Source organism: Opisthocomus hoazin, chromosome Z (assembly GCF_030867145.1).
Source record: "Opisthocomus hoazin isolate bOpiHoa1 chromosome Z, bOpiHoa1.hap1, whole genome shotgun sequence".
NCBI lineage: Eukaryota > Metazoa > Chordata > Aves > Opisthocomiformes > Opisthocomidae > Opisthocomus > Opisthocomus hoazin.
This window is the reverse complement of record NC_134454.1, coordinates 86968534-86987447: the sequence shown is the minus strand read 5'-3', so window position 1 is coordinate 86987447 and position 18914 is coordinate 86968534. Positions and strand designations below refer to the sequence as shown.

Here is an 18914-nt window from a genome sequence, read left to right as displayed (position 1 = left end):
ACTTTACAGTGTAGAACCATGGGTTCTAGTGAAGATTTGTAAGCAGCAGATGCTTTCACAGAATCACAGACTGGTCAGGGTTGGAAGGGACCTCTGTGGGTCACCCAGCCCAACCCCCTGCCGAAGCAGGGTCACCCAGAGCAGGCTGCACAGGACCACGTCCAGGCGGGGCTTGAATATCTCCAGAGAAGGAGACTCCACAGCCTCCCTGGGCAGCCTGTGCCAGGGCTCCGTCACCCTCAGAGGGAAGAACAGTCGATTGCTGTGTGGTGGTACCAGTAGCGTGGTGAAATCGAAGCTTGTGGGACGCTCCACAGAGTCTTTAGCGCAAACACGGACGGGAACAAGGGATGGATTCTGCGTACCTGCGCTGTTAAAGGTTCTGTTTCGAAGGGCACGGGGACAGGCGGAGGGAAAAACGGGACGGCAGCGGGTTTGTACGCAAATAAATGGATCTCAAGCTCACTTTAATTATCCTCGACACCTCAGGTTGCGGCGTTACGACTTCCGAACCGCACGGCCTTACGCACCGTGGGATGTTTTGACGTACGATCACAAGATGAAACTGCGAGTGCCCATCGCGCCGCGGGCCGCCCCCCTCGCCGCTCCCTCCCCTCCCCTCAGCCGCCGCTTCCCGCCCTCGCCGCTGAGGCGCCGCGCGCCCGCCGCCTTCCTCGGCGGGCTGCCCGCAGCGCTGCCTGCCGGCGGCTGCCGGGGCCCGGCCGCGGATACCGGCACCGCAGGGCTGAAAGCGGGGCACCGGCGTTCGTCCGGGCAGCCCCGGCTCCGGGAGGGCCCCGCGGGGCGGGGCGGCGCGGCGGGCAGTCCTCGGTGGCGGCAGTGGGGCGGCTGGAGGTAGGTGAGTGGCGGGGAGGGGAGGGTGCTGCCGCCAGGCTGCTCTCCCCTCTTGTGTGAGTGGGCCCACCCGCTTTCCTCGGGAGCGAAAGGGCGGGCGGAACCATCCGCCTAATGGGAAAGGGGAGCCCTCTGAGCTAGGAGAGCCACCCCTGCCGCGAATGGACCAGCCCACCTGCCCATTGTAAACTGGTGGAAAGAGGCGGTACCATCTCTTGGGCTGGGGGGGGCGTATTTGTATACTCATGCTTTTTCCAGTATGGTGAGGGGAAGGCATCCGTCCTCGGAGGCGTCGTGGGGCTGGGGACCGGTCCCGAGGTTCCCCACCGAGCAGGGAGGCACTGGCTGCCCCCGGTCCTTGGGGGGGGGGGGGGGGTGGGGGGGGTGCAATGGCAGGCGCGAAGGGGAGGCCGTGTGGGCTCTCTGCGGGGCTGGGTGGGCGGCTCTGGAGCCCCGCTCCCCTCAGCGTGGCCTGGGCTGCTCTGCTGCCTTGTCCCGGCGTTCGCTCGAGGGGCTCCGGCTTCGCTGCCCGCCTTGTGCCGTGGTCTGAGGGAAGGGCAGCACCGTGCAGGCCCTGTGCTGGGGTCTGGGGGAGAGGAGGAGCAGGAGCCGGCCCTGCCTGGGCGGAGCGGGGCTCCTCCGCCATGGGGAGCAGCCCCTGCATGGCCCCAGCGCATCTGCCCTGCTACGGGCCTTCCCTCAAGGCGGCAAGGGCTCTTTGCCCGTAGGTTGCGAGCACCTCGTTGCATCCCTGTGCAGCATGGAGGCCCCTTAGGCCGCCAGAGACCCGTGAGGGGATGGTTCCTCCTGTCCCGATCAGCCTGAGTTGCTGCGTGGCTTCATCCCGTTGCTGTAGCTGTAATGCCAGCACAAAGACGAGGTTTCCCGATGGTTTGGGCTGCGGTTACAAAAACTGAGGTACTGAAGTTTTGTAGGACTCGTGCTTGACCAGTCTGATAGCTTTCTATGATGGCATGACTGGCTGGGTAGATGAGGGGAGAGCCGTGGATGTTGTCTACCTCGACTTCAGCAAGGCTTTCGACACAGTCTCCCATAACATCCTCCTAGGGAAGCTCAGGAAGTGTGGGCTGGATGAGTGGTCGGTGAGGTGGATTGAGAACTGGCTGACTGGCAGAACTCAGAGGGTTGTCATCAGCGGCGCGGTGTCTAGTTGGAGGCCGGTAGTGGTGTCCTTCAGGGGTCAGTGCTGGGCCCAGTCTTGTTCAACTTCTTCATCAACGACCTGGATGAAGAGTTAGAATGTACCCTCAGCAAGTTTGCTGATGACACCAAACTGGGAGGAGTGTTGGATACACCGGCAGGCTGTGCTGCCATTCAGCGAGACCTGGACAGGCTGGAGAGTTGGGCAGAGAGGAACCTGATGAGGTTCAACAAGGGCAAATGCAGGGTGCTGCACCTGGGGAGGAACAACCCCATGCATCAGTACAGGCTGGGGCTGACCTGCTGGAGAGCAGAGTATTTTACTTGGAGAATATGTCTTGGAAACCTGGTGCCCTCTTTTCCCATGCAATTGATGAAGCTCCCTTAGGGGTTCTGTTATCAGCTCTTTCATCGTAGAGTTTTCACCTTGGCCTGTGTAGCAACAGACATACTATAAAATAAGTATCTTCTTTTTTCTTATTGCAGGGTACCAGCAGGAGTTGTGAAAGTGGCATCTCAAAGTTTTCTGTGCGTGTCTTGTACCTGAGACATCAAGTTCACATGATCTGGATCACTGATAAAACTGCCTGCAAAGATAAAACTGTCCTGATAGAAATTTAAATTTATCAAGGCAGGTTTTAGTTGTGGTGTTGATTACTCTGCGTGTTTTTTAAAAGTACATACATGCTACATGTTCTGTCTGTAACCAAAACAGCTCAACATAAAATCGTGATGACTTGCTAGTGATGGCAGATCAGATAGTTGTTATTGTCTAACAAAAAACCTTCCGTATTGGACATGTGCTAAGAAATAGCTCAGCAAACTTGTTTGTCAAGCAAAATACAACACATAAGGAGATGTACTCGTTTCTAAAGCCAGCTTTTCAGCCAGATGACTTGCACGTAACCTCACTGTTTTCTTCCCCAGTGTCTTTACCCCATGAATACTGGTTTCTATTTTGGGATGAGTCTCCTGTACCTGTTTGTGTGATGCAGAAGCTTGCTGTAGGAAAGCGGCTTGACTGTCCCCTTCGCAAGAGGAGGGGGTAACCCTTTGGGGTGCTGAGTATCCTGGAGCCGTGAGAGCTTCCAGACTTAATCCACGCTGGCACACAGGCAGTCGATGGCCGAATAACCTAAGAGTTAGGGCACCTGTGTTGTGTTGTGGGCTGGACCACCTTAGATCTGGCTTACAAAAATAAAATTGACAATATCCACTTTTGCAGAACATTTTGAGCTTTACAGTTAGAGCGCTGTATCATTGCCTAGTAGTATTATATTTATTTTTACTTGATCAGCGCCACTGGTGTCAGTGGGACTTGCTGATAGGTGCTTGCTGGGGCCTTGAACCACCAGTACCAGACCTAATGATCCTCTTCCCAACAGTCTTACTTGTTTAGAGGAATTTTTGACACACACAAATAAAGGCACTTAAAAAACAAATAGCACCTGATTTCCATATATAGAGTCTTTGGGAAAATACCACCCCATCAATTATGTATTTTTTTTAAACACAGCCTTTTATTTCTCTGTCTAAAGGGGCCTATTTAATACTGCGAGTAATGTTCTGAGTAATACCGGGCTTGGCACAAATGAGACGCTTAACTGAGTTCCTTATTTTTATTATCCATTGTCTGCTAACCAGTTTTTCGTTGTTTCATTTATTTGCCTTTTCCCTGGGGAAGGAAGGATGGCAGCTCGGCGCGTGCTGAAAGCTGTCTTGGTGGATCTCAGCGGCACGCTTCACGTTGAAGACTCAGCTGTGCCAGGCGCGCAGGAAGCTCTTAAAAGGCAAGCTACCTTTTTCGATTTCCTCTGGTAGGTTATGTCAGCGCTGTTTGCACAAAGAAGCTGATTTGAGTAAACGAGCCTGACGCTTCTGCCTTTTTACGCTGTCATGGATAAGCAAATATGTGGCCAAACTCTGCTTTTGTTTACACCTGTGTTAATACCAAGAGAAATCAGCAAAGGGTCTAGATATTGAAAAGTTGCCATGCATCACATGAGCCCCTGCAGCTTTCCCAAGTTGCTTTCTAGCTCTTATCTAAGTCTTTTCTAGGTGGAGAAAGACTTAATATTCAGAATGTTTCAGCTAATTTACATGGGACTGCAGCCTTTAACAAAAGTGGAAAGTGGTGAAGTTAACCTGAATTACCCAAAGTCACTTCAGCCAAGCTGTTCCTCAGTGTTTTAACTCCAGGAACCTGATGGTGTGTCTGAGCCCTTAGGTCTGTGGTGGGCTAAAGCCGAAAAACAGAGTAACTTGGCCTAGTGAGCAAGGCATCCTTTACAGAGTTCTCATTTCGTCTGGTCTTCCAGCCAAGGCTTTGCTTTGTTATTTGTAAAGTTTCTCTGCTAGGTAAACCGTCTCAGTTGTTTTTTAGTTTGAGAAACATTTGATAGTACAGCCCATCTTTCGTAGGAATTTCAACTTATTAATAAACAGGACAGTGAAGTACCTCTTTCTCTGTTGATGAAAGGGTGCCTGAAGAAACTGAGCCATAGTAAAATGACTTAATCTGGCCGAGTCAGTGGCAAAATAGGATACGCAGTGCCAGGGATCTTTGTACTATGTAATGATGCTGTTTTCCTGGAGAAGACACCTTGCAGTGGGTGAAGAAAAACACAACATGATAAACGCTGTCATGGTGAGTGAGGGAGGACAGCTTAAGGTGCTGGGACAGTAAGAATTAACCAGGGGAGAGGAATAGGGCTGAATTAAGGATGAGAAGTTTTTACTGAAGTTGTATTGACTGCTTAGATTTTTACAAAGTTAGACTGTTGCTCAGAGGAAAAGCCCACAGAGGGGTTAGGAAACTCTGCATTTCTTTTCATAAAAAATTTTGTGGAAATAATTACCTCCTGAAGATGTAAAATTGCAAGGAAGTAAAAACTGCTAAAGTGTTGGGTACTGATTTATTACCCTTTCATTCACTGGACCTTGTCTGCCGGGTGTTTCATGCTGCAAGGAAAACCTGTGCCAACTGAGAGTCAGTATTCTTAAAAATCCGTATGTATATATGTATTTATATATATGTAAAAGCAGTGATGTTGTCGAGAAAAGCTCAGTATCTGTCCTGTCTGCTGCTCACCTCCAGACCCCCAGGCAGTAGATAGGACGGAAGAAACAGCTTCTGTTGAATCAGAAGATGAACTTTTTTATAAAGCACCTGATTCTCCTTTGTCTTCTACCTGATGCCTGTTGAGCTGTGCTTGTGCAGGCCCTGTACTGGCTTTGGCAAGGGAGGGGGTTAAAGAAGGGATAGGGTGCAGAGGGAGCCTGGCGCAGGCATGGAGAGCAGTTGTCATTTCACTGCCAAGAACAGCCAGGACTTTCTCCTCTAAGAGGCTGGAAAAAAGTATTTTCTCATGCTCTTTTCTGCTAAGCCGTATCATTGTCCTTCCTGAAGAGAGGCTGAAGTGACTGGCGTGCGGTTTGCTTAGGGAACAAATGGATAGATTCCATCTGTAGAGTTACCTCTTGGTGCTGACGTCGATAGGAAAAAAAAAAATAGATTAGTGTTTATTCTATTAGCAACCAGGGGACTTTTTTACCGGTTCATACTTGTGAAGGGTCTGTGTATGTTGCTGGGCAGCAGACCAGACAAGAGAAAGAAGTGGCAGGTGCAAGCAAGTCTCCAGTGTTGACCAACTTTATTCTGATGTTCTCCATGCAGTCCTGATGCCAGTGTTTGTTTCTATAGCAACAGAGAAAGTGATGGTGGGGGAATAATTAAAGGGAATGCCATTGAAATTGTCACTTAAAATTATTTGATTGTTTGGTAGCATGTGCTGTCAGTATAGGGCAATAACGTGGTTTTATGTGATATTGGTGTTCCTCAGTAAAGGGAGAAGTGGCTGCAAAAGCTGACTTAAAATTGCCACGCAGGTAACATAGGCTCGTAGAGCATCCTGCATCTCCGAGCCACAGCTGCTGTGAAGTTCACCCGGCATGTGGAGTTCGAGATACTAATTTAGCAACAAGATTCTTTTGTTTGTTTATTTTTGGTTCAGGATGCTGCTGATCCAGAGTACAGGGCTAGTTTGTTATCTGGTTTGAATTAAAAGGCTTTTCAAACTAGTTGTTGATCATAGATGTGTTTGCTACTGCTGTGAAGATGGAGTTTGGAATCTCACCATTTTCCTCCAGGCTTTTCCTGGTAAAAGCAAAGCCGAGGAGACTTGGTCTTGTTGTGGTAGCTGTATTTCTTGCCATCTGTTTCACATTGCCCTCCAGCCCACAGACGTTAACAGCCTCATGGTTGTTTTGTGGCACCAATACTCTGGCATGTACACGGTCTTTTCATCTGCAGTCTTTAGACAAACTCTCCTTTTTCAGTCCCAAAGAGACGCACGAGCATGTAAATAGAAGGATGCTGTGGCCAATTTGCCTTTGCTCTTCATCCCTCAGGCTGCGCAGCGCTCCGGTTACCATTCGGTTCGTGACGAACACGACGAAGGAGTGCAAGAGAGACCTGCTGGAGAGGCTGACGAAACTGGGGTTTGACATTGCAGAAAATGAGATCTTCACGTCTCTGACAGCAGTCAGAAATCTTCTGGAGCAGAAGCAGGTGCGGCCTCTCCTCCTGGTAGACGACAAGGCCCTACCTGATTTCACAGGTGAGGTGGTCAGAAAACAGCATGGGGGAAGTTACTGAACAGCTAAGGAAACCTTGTGCTCTCCGTTTTGTAGAGTGGCAGTCATATATACACCCCTAGCCATGATGCAGCCTCAACTGTGGAACTCTCCATAGTGGTAAAGGTCCTTTCTTCTCTTTAAATTAACATTAAACAGTCTGAAGTCATAGCTTCTTGAGGAGAAGTGGAAGTGGCAGACAAAACCTTCAGATAGTCAGGAATTTGGGTAAAACTCAATACTTTTTACTGACTAGATCGTTGGAGATTTATTGCACCTACCAGTGCTGATTTATTTTATAGTGAGGCTGTGTCAATTTGTTGGAAATCGGGTTTCCCTCAGCTAATGTTATAGAGATTTTGCTTGTAAAGCGTTGAAAAGCCAGTGTGGAGGCACACACAGGAGACTGTTTCTCCCTTCATAGATTATTATTAAATGTAAAATCTCCAGGTAGTTGTTGTTACCTTGTATTGAACATTCAGGTCTCACTCCATGTACTTCAATACTTCAGTTGGTGACAGAAGGTTCATTGCCCTGATTGTCGTCTTGAAAGACCTGGTTAAAACTTGCTTTACTTTCAGATGTTCCCATTTCCCTCCCCCAACAGTAAGGGGAGTAGAAGATAATATATTCGAACTTGGACATGTCTGGCAGGTGCCTGAAGCTAGGACAGTTAGTCCTTGACGTAACCACATCGCTGTTTGAAGAGTGGTGAAGATACCCACATTTTTAACGTACTCGGAGTTGAAAACCGTGTGTTGTATATTCAGTCTTGCATTTAAAATTAAGGCACCAAAAATGTGGATGACTTGCCACTGCTCCCTGCCCCTTCCCTTATGAGCTGAAATCCGTATGGCTGTGTAATTTAAGCAGGTTCTAGTCTTGCTAGGAGCTAGACATTTCCTGTTAAACTTTAGTGCCATAGTCTAGTTGGTAATCTTCAGAAAGAGAAGTGTTCAGGAGAAAAGCCTCTGTGGGCTCTGAGAGCAAGGAAATCTGATCATCTGCTCTAGCTAACATCGTACCCAGAGAAAGACACCCCTGACAATATTCTGTGTTTGTGTTTCGGGAAGGCTTTCTGGGGTCAGAAACAGCAGAGCCAGCAGCTATTTCACTGAGGGTAGTTAAATCAGTTTAATCTCCCTGTACTTGGAATCTTTCCTTCAGTTTTACAGTAGCTGATGTGAATTTTGTAAAAAGATGACAAAGACAGAGGTGTCAGCAGAGTACATTGGTGGCATTGTCTGTGTCGCTTGGATCCGGGATGGGTTGTTTTGTTTCTGTTTGCTGCAAGCGGTTCGGCTCGTATTCTCTCAGAACAGCGCTTGAAACATTGAAGTACAATGGAGAATCCTTTAAATTCCTGGTAATGGCTGCGATTGAACTATTCTTGGCTAATCTCTCTATAAAGTTGGTCGCAGATGGATGAACGTAATCCGTTCTTGGTTAAAAGACCGAGCTGCTTTTGGGTGGTGTCACAAATCGACATGCCGCCTCTGAGTGTACATTTCGCTGTCTGAGCTACCTGAAGGCCATGGGGCAGGAGACACCAGGAGCTCCAGATGTCCCAGTGAAGGTGTAGAGGATGTTCTGTGTGAGGGCGGAACAAAAACCCCGGCAAGTGCAGGAGGCAGCTGATAACCGAACCTGCCATAAATAAAGCTCTGTGGTACTCCTGTTCCTCCCATAGATGCTACTCTGCTTCCATTGCTGGTTCTGTTCAGAGGTGGCCCTCTCGTCCCAAAATCAGGATTCTTTTACCCGGTGTGCAAAAAGCCGATCAACGCATGGAGCCGAGATGGGTGTTTATTTCATGACTGTGCAGAGATGGGTGCTGGGTAGTAACTCTGCAAAGCCAGCACGCTTTGTGTAACACACAGGAAACATTTACACATTTCGAGCAGCAGTTCTCAGTACTCTGACAGTTGGGCTTAATCGCTCTCTTTCCCGATGATCCTTACATGTCTCCTCTCCGCTTAAGTCACAGCATCCTCCCATTTTGCTGCGCACATTCAGTCAGGAAGGGGATTTTTTTGGTAGGGGGCTTTCACTACTCGAGGGCGGGTTTTTTACTGTGCTAATTAGGATAGTTCATAGTTCAACTAGTTTTCTTTTTATCCGCAGTTTTGTTTCCTTTTGCACTTATCTTAGTACCTTGTTTGAATTACAGCTTCAACACTGCTGTGTAGTGCTAGTCCTTGTGAGTTCCTCGTGTTCTTTTGCTATCCTTCTGTTAGATGTTTGACATCAGTTCCCCGCTTTGAGATTTACGGATCTAACTTCAGATATCTCCCATTAGTCTCATTCATTCTTTCTCGCAATTCCGTATCACTGGTCCATTGTAGTCTATATACTTTTTCTTTCCTTACTATCATTATATGCTGTGGCTGTTGAGTTGAAGACTGTATTATCAGGTTTTTTTATACACCTAAGAAGCATACAGAATATTAGAATCAGTAGAATGAATATGATCATACTTTGTAACAGACCCTGTAACCATCCAGTCAGCAAAAATCCCAATCCATGAAGAACCTTATTTAGCCAATTACTTTTCATGCTAATTCTCATGTAGAAACAGTTATGCTCCTCTGGAGCGGTGCGGGACAGAGGAGGTGCAAGCTGGTCTCAAGGGGACTAAACCACATTAAAAAAACGGACCTTCCAGAAGAGTCAAAATTAATCTAGGGTAACCACCTCTAGGCGCTGCTGCAGTACCAGCTTTGCCATCACAACCAGACTGAGACGTAGAACAACCGTCGGGCTTTGTACCCTAAGTGGAGTTTTCTGTGACTAGAGAGGACAGAAAAACTGGATGGAGTTCACTAGCTTTCCTGCTTTACTGTCTTAAAAAGCAGATAAATATATGCAGAAAGAGATTCTCAGATAACAAAAAGTCATTTAAAAGAGTGCTTTGTGCGGCCTGCTGCATTTCCGTGGAGGCAGTGAGAGAATCGCTGCTCAGCAGTTGCTGTTTGGGCTGTCCAGATGCAGAGTCGTGTTCATTGTGAGAGATGGCGGGGTCTGCATAGATCAACACCTTTTCCACAGATGCTTTCATCCTTTCTAAAAGACATAAAACTAGTCTATGTGATGTATCTGTGTCAAAAAATACTCATTTTTTGCTGTAAAGTGATTTGTTGCACTTGTTGACTGTGTGCTGCTAATTATGAATAAAATTCTGCTGGCTCAGAGTCACATTTCTATTTTCCAGGGTTAGCCACTGGTGACCCCAACGCAGTGGTGGTAGGACTGGCTCCCGAGCACTTTCACTACGAGATGATGAACAGAGCGTTTCGGTAAGTCAGCCGCTCCTCGGGGCTTTTTGAGCGGTGGCTGCCCTGTGCTGGGCTCTGTACCTCTGCACAGGCGAGGAAATCCTTCTCGTACAGGCAGGAGAGGGTGGTGGCAATGTCACCATTACATAGCGTGACCATGGTGCCTTCCTCTGTGTCTGAGAGAGAGCCACTGACCTGCGTTTGGGGCCTTAACCGTGAACTTAAGGCAGTCCAGCCCTGGTTTTCGTAGCTTTCAGTCTGCAAATAAATTGTAGAAGTAGAGTCATGGTTGTCATCGAGGGGAGAATGTTAGCAATGCTTCAATGGGAAATACACAAACCCAAGGATGTTGGGAAGTATTTGGGAGATGGTTTCTGTGTTCACACCTCAGCGTTCGGAGCTCAGCTATCACAGGGAATGAAGTCCTGTGTTCAGGGCAGATTATTCCTTATCTACCTAGTGCAGGATTCCTAGCACTTTCTTGTGAAGCATCTTGTGTTCAGGAGTGGCCAGCACAATATGCTGGGTAGGTGAACGATAGATCTGATCTGGTCTTCGTTTTGTGTGTTGATTAAGAGATAAATCAGATAATTTATCTGTGACTGTACATGAGCGAGGATGCAGTAGTGTGTGCGGAGGTGCACAGCCCTGCGTCCTTCTCTCTAGTTCTAGCTCAAGCACAGGGCTCTTGATTTTAACTTGAAAAAAACCTTTAGCTTCAAAGACTCGAACACGGACCTGTTCCTGAGTTTAGCCCTGGTTTATCTGCTGTGAAATGTGCAGAGAGAGGTCGTCTGAGCATCCCACCTCCCCTGCACCGCAGCAGAGCCTGCCGTGCCTCCCTTCACTGCGCTGGGCGCTCGCTCAGCCCGCTGTCCTTCCGCAGCGGTTTAGGCCACGCTGATCAGCCCGGCCCTGTAACAGAGGAGGAGCAGCACCCGCCTGAGCAGCCTGGCCCAGCTGCGGGAGCGCAACCCCTGCAACGACCCCTGTTGTCAAGGTAGACAACATCCACGGCTCTCCCCTCATCTACCCAGCCAGTCATGCCATCGTAGAAAGCTATCGGATTGGTCAGGCATGATTTCCCCTTGGTGAATCCATATTGAGATCATGCTGAAATCATGACTGGCTGGGTAGATGAGGGGAGAGCCGTGGATGTTGTCTACCTCGACTTCAGCAAGGCTTTCGACACTGTCTCCCATAACATCCTCATCAGCAAGCCTGGGAATTGTGGGCTGGAAGAGTGGTCAGTGAGGTGGATTGAGAACTGGCTGAATGGCAGAGCTCAGAGGGTAGTCATCAGCAGCACAGGGTCTAGTTGCAAGCCTGTAACTAGTGGTGTCCCTCAGGGGTCAATACTCGGCCCAGTCTTGTTCAACTTCTTCATCAGTGACCTGGAGGAAGAGTCACAGTGTACCCTCAGCAAGTTTGCTGATGACACAAAACTGGGAGGAGTGGTGGATACACCAGCAGGCTGTGCTGCCATTCAGCGTGACCTGGACAGGCTGGAGAGTTGGGCAGAGAGGAACCTGATGAGGTTCAACAAGGGCAAATGCAGGGTCCTGCACCTGGGGAGGAACAACCCCATGCACCAGTACAGGCTGGGGCTGACCTGCTGGAGAGCAGCTCTGTGGAGAGGGACCTGGGTGTACTGGTGGACGACAGGTTAACCATGAGCCACCAGTGTGCCCTGGCTGCCAAGAAGGCCAATGGCATCCTGGGGTGCATCAAGAGGAATGTGGCCAGCAGGTCGAGGGAGGTTCTCCTTCCCCTCTACTCTGCCCTGGTGAGGCCCCATCTGCGGTGCTGTGCCCAGTGCTGGGTTGCCCAGTTCAAGAAAGATGAGGAGCTACTGGAGAGAGTCCAGTGCAGGGCTACGAGGATGATGAGGGGACTGGAGCATCTCTCCTACAAGGAAAGGCTGAGGGAACTGGGCTTGTTCAGCCTGAAGAAGAGAAGGCTGAGAGGGGACCTTAGAAATGCCTGTAAAGATCTGCAGGGTGGGTGTCAGGAGGACGGGGCCAGACTCTTTTCAGTGGTGCCCAGCGACAGGACAAGGGGCAATGGGCACAAACTGAAGCAGAGGAAGTTCCAGCTGAACACGAGGAAGAACTTCTTCCCTCTGAGGGTGACAGAGCCCTGGCCCAGGCTGCCCAGGGAGGCTGTGGAGTCTCCTTCTCTGGAGATATTCCAGACCCGCCTGGACAAGGTCCTGTGCAGCCTGCTCTGGGTGACCCTGCTTCAGCAGGGGGGTTGGACTGGGTGACCCACAGAGGTCCCTTCCAACCCCTGCCATGCTGGGATTCTGTGAGCAGCTGGTAACCAACTTCAGTGCTATCTCAGAGGTAAAGAGGACACCTGGTAATGCTCAGTTTAGCTCCCTGCTGTGCTACGACATGTGTGATGAGTCCTTTCTGCTCTTTGCTGATGAGGTGACAGCTACCACACAATTCTTTGCCTTGGAATTTGAAAAAAACTGATCTCAAGTGCCTTAACCTGTGTTTGTAACCACTAAATCCAAAGAGGGTGTACCAGTTGCTGCTCGCCAGTATCTCACAGAGGCTCCTTGGAGTAGTAAGCCCAACTCTGTCCTTGTCTGCGTGCAAGTTCTGTGTCATATGAACATGTATTGACCCAAACTGACTCTCTGGCAGCCTCATTAGTGCGTGTTGGCGAAGGCATCGATTTTGCAGTTTTACAGCGCACTCGTGAGTGGACTCTAATTTCACAACTGCGTGAACTTAACCCATCGTGTATTCCAGTGCTTACATCATTTATTGATATTTCTGTCATGAATATATTAACCGTTGAATAATAGTCATTACCTGCCTCGGGCTGGAGACCTGGACGCTGAAGGCAAGAAACCAGTCATCGCATCCCGAGTCCCTGGGGGCCCCAGGCTTCCCCCGGCCGGCACACGCAGGACAGCCGGCAGAACTGGCCCTGCGGAGGGGGCGAGGTTGTCCCAGGCTGGATTTGGGCTTTTTGCATTAAACACAGAACTGGATGCTTGCTCTGACGACGGAAGGAAGATGCTGAAGGCCAAATCCAGTCGGCAGTGGGCACGGCGTGGCCTTGCTGCCCGAGAGAGCCGTGTTTGAGGGGGTAGCGTGGAGCGCGTGCTGCCCGAGCAGCCTGTATCCAGGGCTGTCTGGGTGCTGCGGCTGAAGACGGAGCGAGGCTGAGCCCTTCAGCTCACCTCGCCTCGTGACAGACGCGTTCCCAGCCGCTCCGCTGACTTGTCTGCCTGGAGGAAGATTTCGTCCTCTTGTCAGTCTGGCCTGGATTTGCCCAGTGTTTTACTGGTCCTGTGTTTCAGGCCGAGCAGAGGCCCTGGACGGGCTCTGTCTGATCTTTAACGTCTCACTGACTTGTTCTGGGTTTTTCCAGCAGTCCTCTGTTGAGTGTGAACTGCTCTGCTGGTGGCAGTTTTGTTTGGTCTAAGGGAAATGCTAACTACTGGCCACGGTCTCTTCTTCTCGAGCCTTATGCCGCATCCGTATTCCTTATCCTTTACTGCTCGATAATGAAGTCACTTGGGATTTGCCTTGCTCACAGCAAACCTTTAAGGTGACTCTGACTAAATGCAGGTATCTGCAGTGAGCTGGCGACCTGGGCTCCTGAGGGAGACACGAGGCGATTGTAAGGCATCGTTCGTTTTTCCCTTTGTCGTGCTTAAAATAGGACAGTTGAACTGAGCCCTAGGAAGTGCTCTTTTCTCTCTCCACTGACTCTGAAGAGCCCAGGCTGACTAATTACCTGGTTGGCAACTACTCGGCTGATATCCAGCATTAGGTTAGGTAAATCTAACCCAATACAAGTCCCAAACCGAGATGCACAGAGTAAGGCCATTCTCTAGGCACCCTTTGAAATGACTGAGATGTAATTTCTCTTTTTGTATATGTGGGATTTTGATGCCACATTTAAAAGAATTCTCTCAGGTGAGATCTTTCCTGCAGCCTGCTGAATGTAAGTGGTTGTGGTGCTGCTGTCAAATTAAATTCGTCTGTGTCCTAGAGGCATCCTCCCGTCGTGAACGTATCTGGCTGCTCACAGGTACACGTCAGCTCTCTTCTTGTTGAGCTTGCTTTGGAGCGCGTTGATTCAGCAGAAGTGTTTTGTGATAATGAAGTGAAATGGAATATTCTCATTTACGTCGTGCTTAGGGCACCCAGGCTGCTCCGCAAGCACGAGGGAAGGAGCAGACGTCCTCCAAGGAGCGTGCAACTCACCTAAGCCAGCCTCTTTGAGCAGAGCCGCAGCACAGCTCCAGAAAGGCAGTCAAGGGGACACGCAAGATTTTACTTGTTTTCTTAAAGGTTTTGTTTTGGTTTTTTTGTAAATTGGGCAGGGTTAAGGGGAAAAGGAATCCTTCTTTTCTCCCTGCAGATGACGACCAACTCTCTGTCCCCCAGCTTTGGTAGTTACATCCCTGCCTGTTGTGATAAAGACTGGCGCTGCCTGCAGTGCCTGCTGTCAGATCGAACGGGAAGCATTTGGCAGTCGTTACCTCAACTTCTATGGGTACTTTCTGGAGAGCTTTCATCGCTCTGAAGCTGGGGAGGGGGAGCACTGCGAGAACGCTGCTGTGCTTGGCAGTACCCGGAGGATTCCTCCAGCGCAGCGGCTGCGCAGGCTTCCCTGTGCTGCAGGACAGGTAGCTGCTGTGTCTGCGGCGGGGAGAAACCACCGGGCGGGTGACAGAAATGGAAGAACCAAAGGCTGGGTCCAGATTCTGTGAAAGCAAGCCCTCCTAAACTCCCGTTTATTACTTCCCTGTCACGGGTCCGCTGTTCGGCCACGCTCCCTGCCGGAAGGGTTTTACAAGACCCGCAGACGTGAACTGACAGCGGTGACAGGGTGGTGACGCTGCGGAGGTGCTGATGGGGATCGGTGGAGCGACAGCAGCTTCTTAATTACTTCTTCCCTTTCCAGTGCTCCAGGCAGCACTGTGTTCCGTGCAGGTTTTTAACAGGTAGGTCAGGCAGCTGGCAGGCAGAGAGGGTGTCTGTGGGACCCCAGGGAGGGAGCACACGGTGTGTCGGGGCAGAAATGGGCCCGTGGAAGGTGGGGGGATCTCGGCTGTCGGCAAGGAGCAGTTCCCGGTCTCAGACCATCGCTTCCCAAGGCTCCCAGGCGCTGTGCACAGCCAAGACCCTCCTGTAACGCCGCCACACCGTGCGTTATGGCCCTTACGCTGTGACCCTTTTATTGTGCTCGGAAGCGTTACGAATCTGCTGACTTGGTGCTTTGAACTGTCTTCCACTTGAGGTTTTTAGTTCCCAATATAGGAGCCCAACTCCAGCTCTTGTAAATGGCTCAGTAACAGCGCTGTGAACTGGAAAATTTGGTGGGACATGAACGCACCTAATAGATTTGTGCCTTTTCGTGTAACGTGCTATTGTCATTCCTCCAATGTTAAAATATAAATTAAACGATTCACCTCCTGCATGGGATTCACCTGAACGCCCATCTCTGCTGGAAACACGTAGCTGTTCGGCTGTCACGGGGGGTACCAACAGCCCCAAGAGCTGCAGATCTGCTGGCAGCAGCAGCAGCCTGAAGGTGCAGCTGTGTTCTCAGTCCAGGCAAGGAGATGAAGGCGGCGGCCATCAGACTGTTACCTCCAGCCGCTGACTGTGGTTAATGTGTTTTAAAATAGTTGCGTGGCGAAATCAGACAGGTTCTAACGTTAGGGTGTTTGCCTTAGTGAAAAGTGAGGCTGCTTAGAGTCATGGACCTAACGGCATTAGAGATACAGATGGGATTTAAAAGTAGTTACCTGTTAAAATCCTCAAGATAACAAATTCTTTATTTGGGGGATTTGTTTGATTAGGTGTTTCTGGGGAAAAGAAAGAAAGGAACTTTATTTAACTCTCCAAATGAATGCTGGCTTGCATTATAATTTGGGGCATCATGAAAGTCAGCGGGAGTTTTATCATCAATTTAAATGAAAGCCAGTTGAGGCCTTCAGCTGTAAATAGCATTTCTTTAATATAATGTTTCTGCTTTCATCTTCATTCATTCTTTAGGTTGATTTTGGATGGTGCACCCCTTATAGCTATACATAAAGCCAGATATTTCAAGAAAAAAGATGGCTTGGCCCTGGGACCTGGACCTTTTGTGGCTGGGCTGGAATACGCGACGGACACCAAAGCGACAGTGGTGGGGAAGCCGGAGAAAACCTTCTTCCTGGAAGCTTTGCGGGGGACCGGCTGTGCCCCAGAGGAGGCTGTCATGATTGGTGATGTACGTGGGGACCAAACACCTTCTCACCTGCCTGCGAAGGCAGTGCTCCTCTCCACTGCGTGCCGAGCCCTTCACAAACGCAGCTTTCTAAAAGACGGGGGGTGAAAATCGAACGGTCAGAACCTGCAGGATTTAATGTGTGGTCGTGGGGTTGGTTCTTTTACTTTGGTGGGTTCCAGAGAAGCCCTCACCATCCTGCCCAAGAGCACGAGCGGTCTGTCGACAAGAAGCGCCTTGCCCTGTCTCCGAGGCCCTTCCTAAAATCCCGCATTCCTGCATGACTGGATCTCACTGTTGGTTCGGGCAAAAAGCACGCAGTGCAAGTGTTTCTGTCACGGTTTCTCTAATAGGTAGCTGCAGGATTTGACTCAGCGTAGCTGTTTGTGATGTGTAAAGCAGGGAATGCACTGAAAAACGCGTGTCCGTGCCCGCTAACCAGCTGCTCTCCCGTTCTGTCCCAGGACTGCAGGGATGACGTCGGCGGCGCCCAGAACGCGGGCATGCGTGGGATTTTGGTGAGGACCGGTAAGTACTCGCCGGAGCGGTCGTTTCGGGAGGCAGCGGTGCATTCAGTGACCTTGCCCTGGGTACCGGCAGCCCCTGTGTCCGACACGAAGGTACACCCCGAGCCCTGGTGCTTCAGAGTCCCGCTGTTCCTGCCATCTGTGACACCGAGGGGCTGCTGGGAGACCCCAGGGCCATCACCCCAGTCATTTTGGGGTGAATTCGGCAGGTGCATTGCCTCAGCTGGCAGCCTGCTAAGTAGTAGATTGTGATTAAATCAGGAGAGGCCATTAACAACAGGGCTAGAGCACAGACCCTGAACTGGTAGCAGGATGATATGAAGTAATAGATGTGGGCAGCTGAGCTTGTAGGTGTGAGTTTTTTGCTCTAATGACTCTAAAATCCCAAGCACCAGGCAAAGAACAGAGAGAAATGTTACTGTGACATCTTAGATTGCCAAAATCCGTCATAGCAACGTCACCGCTGATCATTCAGGAGCTCTGATGGCATTCCTTAGTAGTTACACTGGTAATTATAAAGGTTCTTTTCCGAAAGTGGAACCTTAAGGGACTGACAGGTATTATCAATGTTACTGACAGTACCATGGGCTGGGTAAGGTCTTTCTGACGTGCCAGCTGCTGATGCCTCACAGTCCATTATGGTGAAGATGAAGGCGAGTAATCCTCCTCTTCCTCATAAAACCCAGAAGGGAAGATGGTAACATTATTATTTCAAGAACCTACAACACAAATATCTGCAGAGTCAGAGGGAAACCGTTGCCTAAGTGACACTAATTCTGGGCCAGAGCTGCCCCTGGAGGAGCCTTGAGGAAGGCTCAGGGCTTGTCTAGGGAAGGCTCGGGGAACGTTTGTTGCAGAACCTCAGGTGGGCGTTCCTCCTGCTGTGCCTGGTTGTTACCGGTCCAAGGGGGCTGTAATTTTCAGGGAAGAGAGAGATACCCAAAGGAGCTTGGTAAATGCATCGTTTTGTTAATCTGTTACAGGTAAATACCGACCGGCAGATGAAGCCAAAATCAATCCGGCTCCTTACTTAACCTGTGAGAATTTCCCAGAGGCAGTGGAACACATCCTAGAGCGTCTGCTGTGAGAAAGAGAATAGTTAGTCTGGAGAAACATCCGTGTCACATAATTCCCTTTACTCTTGCTTCAAAAATTAAGGTTGCAGGATCAGTGCATGCGTTGCCTCAGAAACCCAGCTGTTAGCTCCTTCCGCTGGCGTTGTGAAAGGTCAGAGGAGGGGTGTGGGTCACGGCAAAGCCCCTTCCACGTAGCAGTAGTTCCACGAGGGTGTGGTGAGGACCCACAGACACCTGGCAGGTGAGACAGAGAGGCCACGGCTCACACAGCTGCTGTCCTGAGTGACAGCGGGAGCGTGGCACACAGCTCCGCTTACTGTCAGTTTTCAAGAAATAACTGATGAAAAGCTCTGTCTGGGAAGTGTCACGTTCTTCTGCTGAATAAGCTAAACTGGAAAACCCACTGGAAGTATGCAAGTAGATAAACTTGGATAAAGACTAACGGAGCCATACTCAGCCTGTGGTGATTTCGCTGAGTGTGCCTCTGCTCTGCTCTAATTTGAAGGTAGAGATTATGCACGATTAGAAGTGACTTTTAAATTAAAATATCGCCATTGTTTAATAATAACCACTGTTGATATCTTTCCTCTCCTATTTTTTGGTTTTTTTTTTTATTTTTTCAAATTTTACATAAAACTGTCAGCTTTTTACAGATGTTTTAATTAGATGCTGTTATTAAAAAGAATGACACAGAAGCAAAGATCTGGTATTAAATGCCTTAGAGACTGTGAATTTTTGAAATCAGACTTCAGCAGGGTCCTATTAATGCTACAGTTGCAAAATTTCACTGTTGTTGGGGTGTTTTTTTTGGTTTTAATGTTATGGGAAAAATCCTTCACGAGCCGTGGGGACAGATTCCAGTTTTTACACAGTTGGTTAGCAGAGCCGTAAAATGAAATTTAATTCTGTGGTATGCGATGCTTTTCCTATATGCTAAATCCACCGATGTGAACCAACTTTGTAATGACAGTAAATAGCTTTTCTGGTCCATTTGCGAACTGTAATAATCAAAGTCCTTTACAGTTGTTTTACAGTGCTCCTGAGTGTTAAATTATTAGATTGTAATTATATGTTACTGGAGTATTAACCTTATTGAAAATACAGTTTTGTGTTAATGAGCCATGCTCGTTCTTGTTAAG

General features: G+C 49.3%; 1 protein-coding gene across 8 annotated transcripts; it reads left to right on the top strand.

Moving 5' to 3' along the window:
* The first annotated feature begins 709 nt into the window (after positions 1–709).
* HDHD2 (haloacid dehalogenase like hydrolase domain containing 2) lies at positions 710–18893 on the top strand. Of its 8 annotated transcripts, none has more exons than XM_075447061.1 (8): positions 710–855; positions 2503–2544; positions 3705–3806; positions 6427–6635; positions 9863–9947; positions 15959–16175; positions 16637–16700; positions 17683–18893. In XM_075447061.1, the coding sequence occupies exons 3-8, from the start codon at positions 3706–3708 to the stop codon at positions 17784–17786; spliced, it is 780 nt and encodes a 259-aa protein (XP_075303176.1). In that variant the 5' UTR covers positions 710–855; positions 2503–2544; position 3705; the 3' UTR covers positions 17787–18893. The 8 variants fall into 8 exon arrangements, with proteins under 8 accessions (XP_075303176.1, XP_075303175.1, XP_075303174.1 ...); XM_075447060.1 differs by having other exon boundaries at positions 3701–3806; XM_075447059.1 differs by having other exon boundaries at positions 2503–2647.
* Positions 18894–18914: the final 21 nt, after the last annotated feature.